This window comes from Vigna umbellata, chromosome 1 (genome assembly GCF_029865625.1).
Source record: "Vigna umbellata cultivar VRB3 chromosome 1, Vumbellata_1.0, whole genome shotgun sequence".
Classification (NCBI taxonomy): Eukaryota; Viridiplantae; Streptophyta; class Magnoliopsida; order Fabales; family Fabaceae; genus Vigna; species Vigna umbellata.
This window is the reverse complement of record NC_142165.1, coordinates 3,898,566-3,912,853: the sequence shown is the minus strand read 5'-3', so window position 1 is coordinate 3,912,853 and position 14,288 is coordinate 3,898,566. Positions and strand designations below refer to the sequence as shown.

General features: G+C 35.7%; 1 protein-coding gene across 1 annotated transcript; it reads right to left on the bottom strand.

Annotated features, from left to right (window-relative positions):
- Positions 1 to 12,551: 12,551 nt before the first annotated feature.
- LOC124846975 (LOB domain-containing protein 12-like) lies at positions 12,552 to 13,193 on the bottom strand. The gene is made up of 2 exons (XM_047324348.2): positions 13,021 to 13,193; positions 12,552 to 12,876 (listed from the first exon to the last, which is right to left on the bottom strand). The coding sequence occupies exons 1-2, from the start codon at positions 13,177 to 13,179 to the stop codon at positions 12,664 to 12,666; spliced, it is 372 nt and encodes a 123-aa protein (XP_047180304.1). The 5' UTR covers positions 13,180 to 13,193; the 3' UTR covers positions 12,552 to 12,663.
- Between the last annotated feature and the right edge of the window lie 1,095 nt (positions 13,194 to 14,288).

The window sequence follows — 14,288 nt, the reverse complement described above, 5'->3', positions numbered from 1 at the left end:
AGCTATATGAATGCTCCATTAATGCAGAAAGAGAAAGAGAAAAGATTGTTGAGGATATTGTGGAGGTGTAGGGTATTTTTGGAATAAAAGAAAATAGTGGGGAGGTATAGAGTATTTTTGGAATAAAAGAAAATAGTGGGGAGGTGCAGAAGCACTTGGGGTGGTTGAGGGAGCAACACCCTTACCTTAATCCTAGTCTTAATGACCCAGTTCACCAATCGGCCGGTCTTGTGTAGTTGTCCGGTCCGTACAGTACACAGTCATTACTCACCCGAGTGGAAGGATGAACGATCGAGTCGCACAGCGTGTAGTTGTTTATGCAAGCTGCCCGACAATGCTATCAGAGGAGTAAAAAGATTGAAGAAACACTGGCGGTTAGGTTAATGTCGGTGCTGCTCTCAGACCGTCCGGTCCGTATGGTACACATACATATACGTTAATCTCTATTTTTTATTTTATTTTAATTTATACTATAAGGTTTTCAAATGTGTTTATTCTAAGACTAAAACATAAAATTCCGTATAATGTGTGAACAAATGATAAGCTGTTTGAAAACGAAATAGCAACATGAGTACTAGACATTTATGAATCATGCATAAAATCGACACCAAACTAAATAGAATGTGTTCAACCAAGTCTACATGTTATCAATTTTGTTGTTGTTTAATTATTGCCATTAATGTTACTTTTATTATTATTGCTAAGAAAATTATATCATTATGTATAAGATTGATTTTGCGGTGCAAGTGGAAAAGATGAAGAGATAATTGTCGGTGCGAGTGCTCTCTTAATTATAAAATAACATATGAATAATTAATATTTTCTGATGAAAATAAATGCTATATTACCATTAGAAGTTTAAGAAACTAATTTAATTTTCTCTTAGGGTTGAGAAACTAAAGAGGCATTTTTTTACCTTTTTAAGTTCTTAATTATCCTTAATTTAATTTGTGCTATTTATTTTTTTATATTTCTTATTTTATTGTACAATGAAGAATGAAATATGGCTTTTCTTTAAACTATTTTAAAATTTAGTTTTACTTCATGTAAATTTTTAATCCATTTTATTTCTTATATTTTAACATTAAGCATGCTATGCAGCATTTAGTATAAAAGAATAATGTAGCACTATAAAAAAAACGAATTTTTCTAAGGGTTATTTTTGTTATTACCGACAGTTTTAAATTCTGAAAAATACATTTTTCACAGTTAAAAATATCGTTGATAGTTGATTACTGACGATTACTGCAACAATTATCGAGGGTTTTGGTCAAAACCGCTACTACTTGTAGAGATTATACACAATTGTGATACTTACAAAGACCGTCTGAACTAAATGGAGTTTAGGACCATCGGAGATTATAGAGATTTCGTAAACCGTCGAAACTAACAAAGGTTTCCAAAACTGTCATAACTTACAAGGGTTCCGAAAATCATTGAAACTTTCAGGGGGTCCAAAATCGTTCGAAATGCATATCAGATTGATTTTTTTTGTATTATATTTAGTTCATTAATAAAAATGTTGTAATAAACAAAACACACAATAAAATAAATTAAAACTAAAATTGAATATTATATAAAATAATAATAAACATGTTTTGATACAAGTATGATTCAACATAAAATAATAAGATTATTCAATTACACATTAAAGATAAACATCTTCACTAAGTATGAATAATTTTGATATTCTTCATTCAATTCATCATCATTTGATACACTTCCTGTTGATGGATTGACAAGTGTACCAAATCGCACAATTAATATAAAATGGTAAGATCAAGTATCGTATCCCAGAGTACTTTCGGCACTAAACAGTCGTGTGATAACTTAATTAATAAAAACTTAAAATAAACGAGATCATTAGTTTAAAATGCAAAGACAGAAAATTAAATATGAATGCAAATTGATCGATAGTATAGTAACACAAAGATGAACGGATGTTGTTTAATATGAGATGAATATGTTGTTGGGGTTAGATTTCACCAAGTTCCCTCTCATGTATATAAGAATTATTATTTATGCATTAATGTTACGTCACTCACTAAAGTACTTAGAACTCAATCCCTTGGCGTAATAAGTATGCCTTAATTCCTAGTTCGTGCAATTCCTAGCGTTCCTAGAGAATTAAGTCTGAAGATCAAGAGCTTAAGACGACAAAGTACTCATACCCTCATCTTTGAGAAATATTACCCTTGGGAGAATTCAACAAGAACCTGAATTGTAAGGAACCTCCCAGCACTCATGCAATTCATAAATCATGCACTAAATGAGTTAAATAGAGCAAGATTTAGAAGCAGATGAATTCCCTAACAAATAATGAATAAAGCATATAAATTAAGAATCAATTCAAATACATGAGAGAGTTCACAAGGTTACATCATTCCCCAACAACAAATAGAGTTTAGTTCCCCATAGACATGGAGAAACTATATGAACAATGGAAAAGCATGAGATAGTAAAACCCTAAGAGTACAAGAGGAAGCTCCCGCCTCTAGATCTGCCTTCAGAGAGTAGAAAAATGTGTTGTTGTGTTGCTCCAGTCAGAGATACAAAACCTAGAGCGCTTGGGTCCTTTAAATAAAGTTGGAAAAGAGTAGAAACAGGGCCCGGTCCAAAAGAGTCGAAACAGAGAAAAATCTGGGCCGGATCTGCAACGCGCGACGCTCGGGCGCCCCATTTAAGGTGCTCGGGCTGTGGACGTCGCTTTCCGTAAGGCTTGAGTCTTCAATTTCACCCAAGCTTCGGGGGTTCGTCGCCCGGGTGCCCGGGTGGCGAACGTCGATTTTTCCACGTCCAAGCCTCCTACAGTTCGCCCAAGCTTCGTGCGGTTCCCTCTTCTAGTGTTTTTCTAGGCCTTTCTGAGCTCTATATCCTTAGCACTTCATCTCTGCTTCCTGTATTAACTCATTTTCTATCAAAACAAAGGGAATTAGTCATAAAATCATTAAATTCAACCTCAACTCTCTTATTCACACAACTTAGTGAAAAAGCATGAGTCCAAGCAAGTTTCTAAGTGAAAAAGGTTGCTTTTAGTATCAAAATTACATCACAGATAACGGTATTTTAAATCGTTATCACTTCCTAGATTAGATACTTGCAATATAAAATAATAGTTGGTCACTAATTTATTTTAAATAAATTACTTCATACATTTAGCTATTATTATCAGTGATCATTAAAATATGGCAAATTGTGATGTCATCATCGCCTTCATTTCATTGATATGTGATGTTAATGAAGATACCTATAATATAAAAAACGAATTTAAAGGTAAGAAAAATAGTAGCGAATAAGTTAATCAGTAAAGGAACAAAATAAGTAAATATTAGTAAAATATTCATTAACCTAAGTTTGTAATTCAACATAAGAACGAGAAGCTGAAGATGATGCACTATGACAATGAGCATTGATTTCAAAGACTTTAGATGGGCAAAGACCCAAACCTAGATCGCGAACGCGGCCACAATTGTAAGACTCGAGAAAATAGGGGTCTTAGAAATAAAGTTTATTAAGACTTGAGTATGTTTTCTTTAAATAGTTGATATATCTTATAAGTAGTTGTGTGTGTACATCTTTGTTAGAACATAATTGCTATATCATTTATTTGATTTTATTTAATAAAGGGCAACGTATGTTTTGGTATGGTTGTTAGATTGTGATGTGTGTTATTATCAATGATGTGTGAATTGTTGGTAGAGATGTGTGTTTAGGATTGAATGGAAGTGAGTTCAAATCCTAAGGAGAAAAGTTTAAGGAAAACTTAGATCTTATTTATATTTTTGCCTAGGGCCAAAAGGGTCTTTTTTTCGTTTATTAATTTGGTGCATAAATTAAATAAGGGGATGTGGGAAGTAAAGGGTGCATGTTAGAATATTAAAACCTAAAATATGATAAAGAGGTTGGGATATTTGATAAAAGATATGATTAAGTGGGTTTCAAGATTAGAAACAGATTTTTAAATCAAGGGATAGGGCTGGAAAATCAAATAGAGATAAAAGAGAAAGAAGAGATAGGGGTTGCACTTAGAAACCCTAAACCTAATGTGAAAAGGAGAGGAAAAGAGAGAAAGAGAGACATTTCTTGGAGAAGGGAGACTACACGTGGGAGAGGGAGAAACCTAAGTGGATTGGAAGGAGAAGAAAAGGATTAAAGTTGTTGTCATCTTTGTGGGTAGAGAAAGCCCTAAGATTGGCCAAGGTATAGAGAAGTTACCTTGTTTGATGTATTTTATATGTTCTTGATTATATTTAAGGGTAATCATTGTTTTGATACTTGTGTATGTGTGAGAAAATATTCTACATGGTGATAGGATTTATATCATGTTTGTGTTGGGTTTTCCCTATGAAAGTAAGTATGACTACTTTGGGTTTTCCCATGATAATATGTATTGATGCAGAGAGAGGATAAAGGCATATTGTTTGGGCAATTTACCATGCAAACATATGTTGTAAAGAGTGGTATGATGATCATATGCAATATGTTGGGTTTGTTTGGGATATAATCTACATAATGATGGGTTTTTGATGAACAAATGATGTAATGTATGTATTTGGGTTTGGTCATAAGGGTATGTGAGACTTGAATGCATGTATGATATGTTAACACTAGTGCAAAAAAGACCTTTAACGTCACCCTTTAGACGTCTGACCCTCGAATATCCAACGTAAAAAATGACCAGTGGCATTAGACGTCTGTTAATTGGGGGAACCGACGTCTAAACCCTAAATGCAGAAATTTAAAAAGTCACTTTTTGACTCCGTTTAGACGTCTGATCCCGCCACTCTGACTTCTGAAGCACTTTAGACTTCTGTTAATTGGGGGAACCGACGTCTAAACCCTAAATCCAGAAATTTAAAAGTCACTTTTTGACTCCATTTAAACGTCTGATCCCGCCACTCCGACTTCTGAAGCACTTTAGACGTATGTTAATTGGGGAACCGACGTCTTAACCCTAAATCCAGAAATTTAAAAAGTCACTTTTTGACTCCGTTTAGACGTCTGATCCCGCCACTCCGACTTCTAAAGCACTTTAGACGTCTGTTAATTGGGGGAACCGACGTCTAAACCCTAAATGCAGAAATTTAAAAAGTCACTTTTTGACTCTGTTTAGACGTCCGATCCCGCCACTCTGACTTCTGAAGCACTTTAGACGTCTGTTAATTGGGGGAACCGACGTCTAAACCCTAAATCCAGAAATTTAAAAGGTCACTTTTTGACTCCGTTTAGACGTTTGATCCCGCCACTTCGAAACTTTCTTGCGTAGTAAGTAAAGTGCATAGGCAATGTAAAATAAAGAGATAGAGAAAGAAGATCAAACATAGTTTTTATCCTGGTTCGACCTCAATGCCTACATCCATTCACCCTTCCAATCAACCACTAATTGAAGGATATTTCACTATAATAATTTGAGAATTACAGCAGCGAAGGTTTTACAGTGAACACACTCTTACAAATGTAAACACCTTCCTCACTCAACAATCAAATATAGAACAAAATACACCTGCACACACAAAACCACATGTTCTTGCTGCAGAATCCCTTTGAGAATCCCCTCTCAAAGTCTAACAGCTCCTCGCTCCTCTTCTTGTCAACCACATACAAGGAAACACCACAATCATCAATTGTAGAAATATTTTTTGATCACAGAAGATACACTTGAGTAGTGCGAATTCGACCAACCAATAAAGTCCACTAAGTGCCTCTCAAGAATGCTTCAAGATTCTTCAAATTCTTCACATTCTTGATTCTTGGAGCGTAAGACAATCTGTAAATAAATCTTCGATCAATTATATCAGATATGAAAGTGTTAAAAATGATCAATCCTTACAGAAATACAAGAAAAGAGTCCATTTATAGTTTCTATCATAACAGACGAAAAATAATCGGTTATGTTAGTAAAGTAATCGGTTACATAAAAAAGTAGATGTAACAGAAATACAACTAACTCAGCTCTTCATTAAATGCACAACTAATGTAATCGATTCTCATTTAATGCTAGTCAAACATATTTAAAAAATATGACCGTTAGAGCATTTTGACTAATTTGAAAACAGTTTTCAAAAGATAACTAACTTAATTGATTATATAAAATGTGTAATTGATTAAGCTTAACACTTAAACAAAATTTAAAAACTTTTTCTCTTTAAAAACTCATCACAACACATTTAAAAAAGATACATGCAAAGACATGAGTTTTAATCGATTCACTAACTTATGTAATCGATTCAAACTTGTTGCTTTGCCATACTTCAAAACATAAGCTTTTGTCCTTGTGGTTTTCATTACTCAAAAACATATAATATGCATACACAGATATAATCACATCATAATCACAATAGTATGCAAAAATAACAGTATGTCCAATATATGCATTAATCAACAATAAGCATTTATAAATTCACATATGTATTAAACATAGAAAACACATTTTTGTTGTGTCAGGACAACATCTGTGTTGTTACAATCAATGTGTTGTCATCATAAAAAATAAACACAGGAGTTGGGTTCAGCACTCACATGACTCCCCCTATCAACAATCTCTCCGTTTTTTTATGATGCACAACCATGATCAGTAGAACAACCATGATGAACAATGCATAATCAGAAATTGTTTTACACAGTTTCAAACAGAGGATACAGATACATATATGTCATACACATTCAACTATCTCATTCAATGTTCAATTATTTCTCCCTCTTTGGACATTAGCAAAAAAAGGAATTATAGCACAATGTAATTGAAACACAGAGATATTGAATTTCACAGAGATGCATCAACAAATGTTTACAGAAAAAAAATGATGTTCTCTCTCAACAGTATGAAATTCACATGATTTTAATTTATTCCCCTTTTACCATGTGAACAATTGTGTGTGTGCATGTGCGTATGTGAGTATGTGTGTATGTATGTTTTTATCTATGTATGTATGTGTATTTATGTGTGTATGTGTGTTTGTATATATGTATGTATGTGTATGTGTGTCTATATGTATGTGTGTATGTATGTATGCATGTGTGTATGTATGTATGTATGTGTGTATGTATGTGTGTTTGTATGCATGTATAGTCTGAACTAGTCAAGTTCATTTTTGTTTAACTTAATTTAAGTAGACAGGGTCTTAAGTATAGTCCTTGTCGTCATTTCCTTCTCTCTTGGGAGCTTTTCATGTTGTTCATCATTAGAGGCTATAATTGAAGAAGCTCCAAGCTAACCAAATAGCATTCCCTCACTGTCTTTTGGTCGATGTGGACTGTGATGATGTCTCATCACGAGGAGGGAAACTTCATAGTCGAGTGAGGCATGAACATTATCCTCCTAAAGCGTTTAGCACATACTTGTCGAGAAGGATACTATTGGCATGGACTATGATGAATCGCAATGGTATCATCATCGTGTTGTTCCCTTCTCCAAACGTTGTATACAAGTTGATATACCTTTTAGTGTCCTCCCTTGCACTCGAGAAGCGTACTATATGATCATCATAAGGTTGTATGTCATCCTCACTGATTTGTAACTTATTAGAGGTCTTCCAATAAAGGAAACCCACTGAGCTTCCTTGATTGAGTAGGGTCTTTTAAACAACAATTTTCTTAATCTCCACAATGATTACCATTGGATCATCTTGTGGAAGATCAATTGCATGGAAATCAAAATTAGATAAGGTTATGAACGACGTCCTCCTCTAATTTGGTAGGAAAACTCAGCTAATAACCACATCATTAGTACGTAGTGTACTGACCTGCATGACGTATACATCCACATGCTCACTAGGATCAGTGGTGTCGTCATATCTATCAATAATTAGACCCTTCCACTTACCAAGTAGGGGTTTTCCACGATCTCATCCATGAAAAGATGTCTTCGACCATTGTGAGCAGTGAAGAGAGTCTGGCGCGACACCTGTTGGGTATTGTACTGCATGATATCTTGGATGAAGAGGGACCTTGGTGTGCTAGGCTATGGTGTCTCGGTCTAAACTCACTTGGAGTTTTCCTAGTTAACTTCCTCCTTCGTGCTTGCCTTTTTCAACTCCATCAACTCCCTTTGCAATTCCAACAATAGTCCCATCTCTCCAGAATTATTCTTAGGGATCTATGTGGTTTGTCATTCTTCATCAAGTTGCAAGAAGACACCAAAACTAATGCAAAGTTCAACTCAACCCCATGGAAGACATCAAATGTGTGCTTCTCACATTTTAACTACCCGCCACATATCTTTACTCCTACAATGTTGATATGTCCTTGATATGCCTATCTAAATACACCACCAAGCTTGGTCTCGCGAGTTTTCGACTAGGAAATCTGTAAAAAAATGCGCTCAAATTAGTAATATATCCCAAACAATAAATATTGATAATAAATATTGATAATTGGATGAGATGTCATATGTCAATAGTATTTATTTATATTACACTTATGAGCTTTTGTCTTTCATGAATTATGTTTTATACATGTATCCCAATTTATAATTTCTTTAACAATAATTCGATATCTGAATCTTTCATTAGTTATTCTTGATTAAATTGATTAAACTAATGTCACCGTCATAAAAATTTGTGATTATCGAGTCTCATCGAAATCTCATATACAATATTAAATATATATATATATATATATATATATATATATATATATATATATATATATATATATATAATTTTATACAGAGATAGAGAGGAACATTATTTGGTGGATTAATTAATGTGTTCTCTAGATCGTTATCTTCTTCTGACTTCTTTTTTTCTTGTATAAGCACATGCATATGCCACTTTTTTCTTTGGAAAATGTTATTTGGACAACGAAATTTTGACACAGATTTAACAACGTCACGTGTCAGCTCTTGATTGGCCAAATAAATTGAAAATAAAACAGAGAAAGGGTTACGGGCGAGGGGTATTTTGGGATTTCGAGGTTAAAATTTGAAGAATTGGGTTTCGCGGTTTAGGGTGGGAAAGACGTTCGTTCAACCCTTGTCGCTCTCTCGCTCTCTCGCTCTCTCGCTCTCTCGCTCTCTCGTTAAAATTTAAAGAATTGGGTTTGGGCGGTTTCGGGTGGGAAAGAAGTTCGTTCAACCCTTCCATATTGTGTCTCGCTCTCTCGCTCTGTCGTTCGTCTTCGAAGCTTCCATCTTCGCTGTCGTTGTCTCGCTCTCTCGCTCTATCATTTTTACTTTGTGTTAATCTCACTTATAATGACAAAAGTAGTGATTGAAAAATGAACGCAACATTATAATAAGAATTTGAAAAGTACGAGACCATTTTCAGTAAAATTAATGGTAATTAATGGGAAGGAGTTGATCAAATTCTGAGTGGGGAGATGGGTGTTGGTCATTGATGTAAACGCAAGAAGTGTGGAGTGACCCGTGATGAGTAGGGGACGAAGTAGTGCAAGGGATGAGTCAGAGTGTTGAAAAAATGGTCTGGTAATCGTTTACAGAATCCTGGTAAACGATTACCCGAGAGAAAATTGGATTTTGTACATAAAGTCAAACACAGGTAGTTAGCCAGGTGAACAGGGGTCACCATTGGAAAAAAAGCTCAGTTTTAGGCAGTTCTGCACCTGTCTGAGGCTGGTCCAGGTGTTTCAGTGGTGGGAGAGGGTGGTTGGTGATGTGATGTGTGTCCAAGGAGTGTGGGGTGACCCCTCATCAGTTGGAGGAGCAACCTCTGCAAGGGATGAGTGAGGGTGTTGAAAAAAGGGTCTGGTAATCGTTTACAGTATCCCTGTAAACGATTACCCGAGACAAAACTGGATTTTGTACAGAAAGTCCAACACAGGTACTCAGTCAGGTGAACGGGGGTCACCATTGGCCAAAAAGGTGAGTTTTAAGCACTTTTGCACTTTTCTTATGCTGGTCCTGGTGTTTCAGTGGTGGGAAGTGATGTTTTGGCACCCCATGATGGAGGAAAACAACAATGTTTATGAGATGAGCAACTTGGGTGAGATAACATGGTGTCAACTTTGACCTTTGCTGGCTATTTTACTGATAACTTTTCCCACCGACCTCCAAATGATGTGATTCTTTTTTTATTAGAAACTAGACTCAAAAATCTTTCCAATGACTACTAATTTGTATTTTTTGGACATCTGAGTTGGTACAGTTTATTCTTTCAAGTTAGCGTTTCATATATTTTTTCCAACTCTGACCTTTGCTTGTTCTTTTGCTCATAACTTTCTCCACCGAACTCCAAATGAGTTTATTCTTGTTTTGTTGGAATCTATACTCAAAGACCTTCCAAATTATGCCTTAGAAATCAAGTTTACACCTTTTTTGACACTGTAATCGATTACAAGGACACTGTAAACGATTACCCGAGACAAAACTGGAGTTTGTACAGAAAGTCCAACACAGGTACTCAGTCAGGTGAACTGGGGTCACCATTGGCCAAAAAGGTGAGTTTTAAGCACTTTTGCACTTTTCTTATGCTGGTCCTGGTGTTTCAGTGGTGGGAAGTGATGTTTTGGCACCCCATGATGAAGGAAAAAAACAATGTTTATGAGATGAGCAACTTGGGTGAGATAACATGCTGTCAACTTTGACCTTTGCTGGCTATTTTACTGATAACTTTTCCCACCGACTTCCAAATGATGTGATTCCTTTTTTATTAGAAACTAGACTCAAAAATCTTTCCAATGACTACTAATTTGTAATTTTTGGAAATCTGAGTTGGTACAGTTTATTCTTTCAAGTTAGCGTTTCATATATTTTTGCCAACTCTCACCTTTGCTTGTTCTTTTGCTCATAACTTTCTCCACCGAACTCCAAATGAGTTGATTCTTGTTTTGTTGGAATCTATACTCAAAGACCTTTCAAATTATGCCTTAGAAATCAAGTTTACACCTTTTTTGACACTGTAATCGATTACAAGGATACTGTAAACGATTACTATAGTGTTTTTTCTGCAGATTGGGTCTGCACTTGTCCAACTTGGTCCCTTCAGTAAGAATGGCTTCTTTCCCACTTCTTGGGGTCACCTCCCATCACCTACCACCATCTACCACCAGTCAAACACCAACACCAAGTAAATACAAGTGGACTTGTGCTTTAAATTAACAGTTTTTGCCAATGATCACCCAGGACACTACAACTGACTACTTCAGTTCAACTTTCTGTACAAAACAGTGATTTCTCTCGTGTAATCGTTTACGAGGCCACTGTAAACGATTACGACAATGTTTTTTCTGCAGATTAGCTCTGCACTTGTCCAACTTGGTCCCCTCAGTAAGAATGACTTCTTCCCCACTTCTTGGGGTCATCAAACATAACCTCCCAACCAGTAATGACCCTTAAATTCACTTGTATGGTTTTTTGGTCAACAAATCCCTTGCAGAGCTTGCTCCTCCAACTGATGAGGGGTCACCCCACAGTCCTTGGACTCACATCACATCACCAACCACCCTCTCCCACCACTGAAACACCTGGACCAGCCTCAGACAGGTGCAGAAGTCCTAAAACTCACCTTTTTTTCCAATGGTGACCCCTGTTCACCTGACTGAGTACCTGTGTTGGACTTTCTGTACAAAATCCATTTTTGTCTCGGGTAATCGTTTACAGGGATGCTGTAAACGATTACCAGACCCATTTTTCAACACCCTCACTCATCCCTTGCAGAGGTTGCTCCTCCAACTGATGAGGGGTCACCCCACACTCCTTAGACACACATCACATCACCAACCACCCTCTCCCACCACTGAAACACCTGGACCAGCCTCAGACAGGTGCAGAACTGCCTAAAACTGAGCTTTTTTTCCAATGGTGACCCCTGTTCACCTGGCTGACTACCTGTGTTGGACTTTATGTACAAAATCCAATTTTCTCTCGGGTAATCGTTTACCAGGATTCTGTAAACGATTACCAGACCATTTTTTCAACACTCTGACTCATCCCTTGCACTACTTCGTCCCCCTACTCATGGGTCACTCCACACTTCTTGCGTTTACATCAATGACCAACACCCATCTCCCCACTCAGAATTTGATCAACTCCTTCCCATTAATTACCATTAATTTTACTGAAAATGGTCTCGTACTTTTCAAATTCTTATTATAATGTTGCGTTCATTTTTCAATCACTACTTTTGTCATTATAAGTGAGATTAACACAAAGTAAAAATGATAGAGCGAGAAAGCGAGACAACGACAGCGAAGATGAAGCTTCGAAGACGAACGCACACAGAACAAAGTGAAGCGCCACGAAACGCGACCTTCGACCTTCCAAGAGAACGCACCTTCGTTTCCAATGGAACAGAGAAAGGGCTATTTTCGGAATCTCAGTAAAAATAAGGGTTACGGACTTCCGTTTCGTAGGTTTTAAAAAAAAATTATTTTTAAAACAAACCAATCAAACAACGACACGTGGCGTTGTCAAAACAGTGTTAAATATGCGTTGTTGGAATATCGCGGTCCTTTTTCTTTTCCATATCCCTTTATACATATCTGACAAGCCCGAGAAGGCATATTCTGTGTGGTTGACCAACATAATGAAGAGGAAAGTGAATTAAGACCAAAATACGAGTGAAAAAGGAGCAAAATGAATATTAAGTCCATAAAGGCTTTATGTCATGAGTCTCTTCAGATACAACGAAGGTATGACATAAAATGAGAAAAAAGTTCCTAGATATAAGTATTGTCACAGAAGAGAGAAAAGAGCATTTGTCATGGTTATGTACCACCATTGGTGAAGATAAATTCTTGCTGCATTTTTATGCTGAGAATTTCTTCCTCAACTACTGCAAGCTGCATTTGTAACTCTAAAACTTGAGTTTCTAGCTTAGATATGATTCCAACACAACCATAAACAGGGTTTCTAATTCGTGCATTTGCTTCATAAACTAAACTCCTCACTGCATCTCCTCTTTGCTCGACGGGAACATTCTGCAAGCAAAAACATACAAACAAGTTAATCAAACACACACAACCAAGAACTACATTGAACCGTTGAAATAGTTTATCATTTCTTAATGAAGTTCTGTTAGATTGATTATAAAAATGAAATAGATATTATTAAACCGATCAGACCTTTAGAATTTTGGTGATATTGCTGCAGCCAAAGACCTTGTGCACCATGGCAAACTTGCAGAGATCGTTGGATGGAAAATAAGGAGCAAAGATGCAATCCGGAGAGCAACGGCGCCTCAACAACTTGCACGAAGCACAAGGTGAAGAAGTACCACCCATTTCAAAATCCAAGAATCGATGTTGACCAGCCTATAGAAAGCAAGTGTTCTTGGTTTCCTGAATTTGAATTTATATATGCAACAAAGGTAACATGTAACATGTAACATGTTTATAATGATGTTGTGATTACAGTCTCTTGTCTAACAAGAACAGTTGTACATATTTGACGTAACTGTGGAAAGCGTTTACGTGTCTTGATGAAAGTATGATGAATGACATCAAATAATGACTTTTAGGATATAGAATGAATGAACTGAATGCTACTAGGGTAATTTTTTCTACACGAAGAAGATATATATAAAGATAATAAAAACAAGTAAAGTTCTTTAATATATTAAAATGAATTTGCCTATCTCCTTTTTCTATTAAGAATTTAGATAAGGGTTTTTACTTTTATAAAAGTTGAATTATATAAATTAATACATCTTATCTTCCTTTATTCAACCAAGGTTAATGAAAAACTTATATGGAGAAACCTTAGATGTATTTTTTAAAATTATTTTTGTGTTTATTTTTTCAGTTAAAATTGAAATTTTATCATGGTAAATATTCACAAATTAAAACTCTATATATTCACTTGAGTATGGGAATAAATATACTATGAGGGTTCATCGCATGGTAACATCAGGACTCGAGACTCTTTCGACCCCTTAGCACGACAGATGCTTCCTTGCGTTCCAATGTGTCCCTCTACAACGAGCAACCAAGTCAACATAACACTTTCGCACGACAATTAATACCACGACTAAAGCCAAAATTAACGCTTAAACAGGGTTAGATATAAGATACAACCCCAAAATATAATTAGACCATTATTGGCCCTTTGCTTAATCACAAACAGTAAAAGGCCCAACATAAAGTAGTATAAGCAGGTAGACATTCAAGATAAAAAAAAAAGTTAGCTTTAATAGACTCAATATATCCTTTCGAAAATTAACTATTAATTGAAACTCGAGATCGAAACCAAGACTGACCTACAGGAACAAAAGCGAAAACGTTAATGGTTTTATAAGGTGTATTTGACCTTGTAAAAACAGCACATTTTTTTTTTTTATATTTTGGTTGATAAATTTTATCCTCTTAACTAAAAAATGTTATAAAATAAAATA

Excerpts from the sequence above, each read along its gene's own strand:
- LOC124846975 (XM_047324348.2), bottom strand. The coding sequence starts at position 13,179 with ATGGGTGGTACTTCTTCACCTTGTGCTTCGTGCAAGTTGTTGAGGCGC. Across the intron at positions 12,877-13,020 it reads ATATCACCAAAATTCTAAAG|AATGTTCCCGTCGAGCAAAG; the intron begins GTCTGATCGGTT and ends TTTTGCTTGCAG.